The 5,833-nt window shown below is 39.3% G+C and overlaps 1 protein-coding gene across 1 annotated transcript; it reads right to left on the minus strand.

The window, feature by feature from the left end:
- Positions 1 to 3,451: 3,451 nt before the first annotated feature.
- Positions 3,452 to 5,511, minus strand: LOC112140475. The gene is made up of 3 exons (XM_024263433.2): positions 4,821 to 5,511; positions 4,024 to 4,332; positions 3,452 to 3,956 (listed from the first exon to the last, which is right to left on the minus strand). The coding sequence occupies exons 1-3, from the start codon at positions 4,924 to 4,926 to the stop codon at positions 3,694 to 3,696; spliced, it is 678 nt and encodes a 225-aa protein (XP_024119201.2). The 5' UTR covers positions 4,927 to 5,511; the 3' UTR covers positions 3,452 to 3,693.
- Between the last annotated feature and the right edge of the window lie 322 nt (positions 5,512 to 5,833).

Genomic DNA, 5,833 nt, shown 5'->3' on the forward strand with positions numbered 1-5,833 from the left:
GGGGGGGGTGCAGGTTCCTTATTAGTCTGGATTTAGTTTCATCTGACGTTTAATGACAGTAATTACAGAAGTGCAGCTAATATTGAATAATATCCCAGTTATTAATGTGTTTCTGATTCATGGTTTGTCGTTCATGACTCATTTGGAAAAATTTGTAAATAGTTTTGTTTGGAACGACTCAAACATGAAGAAAACACTGACATGTTTTGGAGAGTAAAACTATCAGACTGAGAAACGACATCAGAGAGAAGAGACTCATTCATTTAAACAATTGTTCAAACTGTTGGATTTTGTAGTGATAGAAAAATCCTGTCATCTAGTTTCTAGTCAGTCAACAGATGAGGCAGAGAGGAACAGTTTGATGGTGATCTATTATCAAACTGTTCATCAGCTCCACAGTGGATGATCACAGACTCTTTAACTGGATGAGAGTCCACATGAGAGATGGTTACATTATCAGGTTTTTGGATGATCTCACACATAATGATGAACATTTAACAACATGAGTCTCAATCATTGATGAGGTTGAGTTTTCACTTCTGGATCAGGTCACAGTTCATGTTGGAAAATACAAACTGTAAAGTCCAAAAGAAAACAAACAAGAAAACAGTGAAATCACCAGAAATCTATTTAAAGATTGAATTTTAACTAAAGTTAACAGGATGAGAACCAGAAGAAGATCATAAAATACCAACAGAGACGGTCTAACAGGTGAACAACAGGACAGGAGATGATGACCGGACCAACAGGAGGAGACCAGAACCAAACAGTTTGTCAAAGTTTGTTCAGATCTACAGTTTATTTGTTTTTGTGTGTTTCTCTGATCATCTGATAATCAATACATTTAAAACAGACTGAAAACTCAACTTTCTTCAGACTCACTGATTTCTGAGTTTCTGTGTCTGCAGAAACTGTCAGACTCTGATTTCTGCATTTATGAACTCATGAAGATGATTGGAGTAAACATTTGAATGATCTGAACATTTGGATGAAGGTGTCATATGTTTACTGTCTAAACTGTTTCATTCTTTCATTTCATCTGCTTGTGTTTTTATTTAATGCTTGAATCCTCAGTTCAGTGTGTTTGTGAGTCTGTGTGAGATGGAGGAGAAACATGTGAACCTGGCTGTGGTTTCCTGCTCTCTTTCTGTCACAAACACTAACATCTGTTCATCTGCAGGTTTTTGTTCAGCCTGCAGGAATCATTTCTCACTGTGGGGATCTCTCTTCCAGCAGCTGCAGTAATAGGAGGCTGAATGATCCACTTTGACTTTATTGATCTTCAATTCATATCCTGTCTGGGTTTTACCAGCAGTGAAATCATCTTTCTGAGGATGACCGAAACCTTTATATGTTCTACCATCACTTTCATAAAACACAAGAATCAATATGAATGTTTCATTTTCTTTCTTCTGGTACCAGTATCTGTTGCTGCTACCACACTCCTGAGTTCCTCCACAGCTGAAAGAGACACTTTGACCAACTCTCCTGGTCAATGTTAAATCCTCCTGAATGAGTTCTGCTGCCATGGTAACCAGTGCTGCAGAGACACAGACAGACAGGTGAAGGTCAGGGTGACAGTGTTTGTTCCAGGTAGACCTGGCTGGCTCCTGATTGGCTGCAAACACTCACCTGAACACAGACAGCACAGAGCAGCAGCTGGGAGGAAAAGCATTTTGTTCAGCCGTGTTTCCTCTGGTGAACCTGAGGAGAAGTGGTGTTCTGATGCAGCTGAGGACAAAGAAGGACGAGCTGTGAGATGACAGCAGGACCACGTGCTTTGTGACTCCTCCTCCAAGCTCCCATCAGCCCCTGCAGCTCACAGAGAAGACTGCTGCTGCAGACTGACAGCTCAGCTGAAGCTGCTGTGTGGTTTCATCTTCCTGATTTGAATCTGACAGCAGATGAAGACAATCTGGGTCACATGATGCACAAACACTCAAACACATTCATGTTCACAAACACACTGTGATCTGATGTTTAACAACTGTGAAGTACAAATAAACGTCCTGTTTATTGATAAATCTCTAATAAAAAAAAAATATATATTTTTTTATTTGAAGCATTCAGCTTCTTTGTAGGTTTTCTACACTGACTATAGTTATTCATAAATGATTCTAAACATTGAACACATTGAAACCCTTAAACAGCCATGTGGGGGCGCCCTTGATCTGCTTCAATGTAAGGTAACTGTTTTTTACTCATTTTATTCATCAAATCAAGTAGATATTTCAGTTACTTTTAAATGGAAGATAAAAACATGCAGTCTGTCTTCCTCCATTAGAGACATTTAGGAAAATTTTTTTGTTAAAACTTTTGATCTGCTCATCACGAACACAAGAGTCAATATATTTATTTGTATTCCTCATTAATCCAATGAATATATTTTTTTTCTTGAAGTTCCCAATGTCCCTGTTAGGATAATAAAATCAGAAATGTGTGATTAAACCTTTTGACTTTCATGATACAAAACACACACATGTACTGCATACAGATGTGTAGGTGTTCAAACTCTTTGTCTTTGTTACGCTGTTTTTCCCTACATCTTGTTATTATTGGAACTTAATATACGGTCAATGTATGTTAAGCTATTACTGTATTAAAAGGAAAAGTCCATTCTGTACAAAAAAGACCATCTCTGAAGAAGCAAAGAGAGAAATAGGAAAATCCAAATGACTCCAAAGAACAAATTGAAGCACAGATCAGGAGGTGATATCAGAGCGTGTCAAGGTTCAAATCTAAAACCTCCATTAACAAGCAGACAGAGGAAGACAAACAACAAGTCATTTTTGAAGGTGTTTCAGACTCAGAATGACCTCATGTTTTTAATAACTTCTTTTCCTGTTTTGAAAGTTCTGATTTTCTCCAGAACATCACAGCACTGAAATCCTCCCTTGTTCCACTGAATGACTTTGTGATGGATAAAAACCAGGTCACAGTTCTGTTCAAGAGAACCAGCATGAAGAAGGCAGACGGCACCAATGTGCTCTGTGTTCACTGAACTTCTGTGCTCACCAACTGGGAGGAGTCTTTCCCAAACTCTTTCAGATGTGTGCAAACAAATGTCAGATTCCCTCATGATGGAAAACATCAATAATACTAGACTCAATGTCTGAAACTAAAATCATGAGGACATTTGTCATCATTACTACAGCAAACAATATATGTGTGTGTGTTGTGTTACTTTTTTATTGTTAAGCCACAGATAACGGTATGAAGCTGCAGAACACAAACATCTGCAGGAAGTTTGATCGTCTTTCAGCAGCATTTCCTGTAATAAAAACCACTGAGAGCAGATTCATATCTGCTGCTGTTCACTCATCAACCTCTCTCTCTGCTCTCTGTCTGTATTCTGATTCATGGAAACTTTTTATAGTTTCATGTTCTAGAAAGAATAAAAACATACAGGTTTGAATTTATTTACAGAAGAATAAGAAAATATTGCATCATCAAGGCTGGTATTTATGTTTATTTTAAGAAATGCAGTTACATTTAAAGAAGATGGATCACTGTGTATAAAAATATTTAAATGAAAAAGGAGAAATCAATGTAACATCTTCATAAAACATCTACTGACACAGTTTGATGAAGAATCTGTATCAAGTCATTAAGAACATTAGAGAGCTGTGATCAAAGTGATGAATGAGATGAAAGGATGAGATTTGATGGAGAGAAAAGAGGATCAGAAAACAGTCAGTCAGCATGTTTGGAGTTGGTGGATGCTCCCTTGTTTCTGAGGATCATCAGCAGAGAGAGTCCACAGCAGTACACCAGACTCTTCACTATCAGCACTGTGTACAGCAGGCAGAGCAGCTTCACCCTGCACTCAGACTGGAAGGACAGCTTCACCAGGTCCAGAGGAGGAACAGAGGCTGTTCCCTCTGCTAGAATGCTGGAAGATGCTGGATGGGATGTTAGAGCTGCTGTGGAACCTGCAGCTGGAAGTGCAGCAAACTCTGAAACAGAGAAAGAGTCGGAATGAAGCTGAATCTCTGTTGAACACAGTCACCAAGCCTTCATTACCTTGTTGTGTTTGGACCTCCACTGTTCCCCCCTCATGTTTGACGGAGCAGATGTATTTATAGGAGCTGTCCTCTTGCTGATGGATCAGCAGGATGGAGGCGCTGCGTCCAGACTCTCTGAGATCCAGCTGCTCTGTCCCAGTAGAAGGAAGGTTCTCTGGTTGTCCGTTGTTCTTCTGTCTTTTCCAGGAGAACTGGACCACAGGAGGAAACATGGCTGAGGCCAGACACAGCAGGGAGCTGCCCCTCTCCACAGGGACTCTGGATGCTGCTGGGTACACGCTCACCACGGGCTTCACTACGGACTCATCTGAAGGTTGACAGCAGCAACAAGCAGCACAGACACACACTCACACAGTTAAAAAAAATCTATTTTTTTCTCTAGAAAATATTTTAAAACATTTTTTTGACAAACAAATGTATTTTGTGAACCATTTCCTTCATTAAATTGATCATTTTCTTCAGTTTTGTTTCCAAACTTCAGTTAAATTCAGTTGAAGTTCAGATCTGATCTTGTTCTCACAAACCAGCAGATGTTCCAGAATTAGTGAGATCATCAAACTCTAAATATTTGTAACATCACTCATATTTGCAGAAATCAAGAATCAGTTTAGTTGTTCAGTGAGATTTCAACATGTTTGCAGAAATGATTCAGCTTTTCTTCTGTAACAATGGCTGCTTGATGAATTCTCTGCTAATGATGAACAAACTAACATGTGAAGCTGAAGCAGCAGAAACTGACTTGAAACACATTTTCTACAATCAAACAGCTGAAGGAGCAGAAATGTTTCTTCTTACCCGATACAAACAGTCCAGTTCCAGATCCAAAGATGCGGTAGTTATACCTCCCACCCACACATTGAGAAAGTGTGCTACAAAAACCTGTGTGCTGTTCAAGTGTCATCTGAGTGAATCAGGATGATATTTCAGCTCCATGATGAGTTTCTCTAATGTTCACATCAACATGACTGTCTCTGTCTGCAGTGGAGGAACTTGGTGAACTGCTGTGTGAAATGATGGAAGAAAATGACAAATATTCCTGCAGTTATTAGATAAAGATTCATGCAGGAAGTGACAGCATGAAAGAGGAAATGTAGAGTTGTGCACGTGTGCAATTATCCTGAAGTACATCAGTGTGTTTTCTTCTGATCCTCCTGAAACCACAGGAACATGAGAGAGCAGCACAGTTCTGCTGGGAGTCCAAACACAGACACATTCAGCATTCAGAGCGCTCACTTCCACTCTCAGAGTTTCTGTCTCAGTTCTGGTCTCTGCTGGTTTCATGCAGTCAAACAGAAGCAGAAAGATCTCTGCTCCTCTGAGAAAACCACACTTTGGGTTGGAATCACATTCTGTCTGAACAGAACATTCTCTGAACCAGAGCAGTTTGTGTTTCTGAAACAAGAGAAGCTGATTCAATGAAGACTGCAGATGTAGACGATGAAGAAGCTGATATCCACATTCACATTCTGGAAGGATCAGTTACTAAAAGATCAGGACAGAGACTCTGGAACATTTAGAAAATGTTTCTTTATGAAGCTCAGTGATGTTGGTGGAGAGATAGTTAAGTTTTATATGATAGAGTTAAAATGAACAACTTTGATAAGAAATTTGATGTATCAATTAGAAAGACTCTTTAGTAAGAAGCAATAAAGTTATAGAGAATCATAGAGATCAATGTTTGTCTCTTCCTCTCTGAGGATGTGAGGAGTCTCTGGAATGAACAGAAAACTTCAGGAGAACAGCAGCTGTAGAGAAGAACCAGCAGAAACATCAAGTCATTCTTAAGAATAGAAGAGAGTTTTTCACTG

This window comes from Oryzias melastigma, unplaced genomic scaffold, assembly GCF_002922805.2.
Source record: "Oryzias melastigma strain HK-1 unplaced genomic scaffold, ASM292280v2 sc00379, whole genome shotgun sequence".
In the NCBI taxonomy this organism is placed as follows: Eukaryota; Metazoa; Chordata; class Actinopteri; order Beloniformes; family Adrianichthyidae; genus Oryzias; species Oryzias melastigma.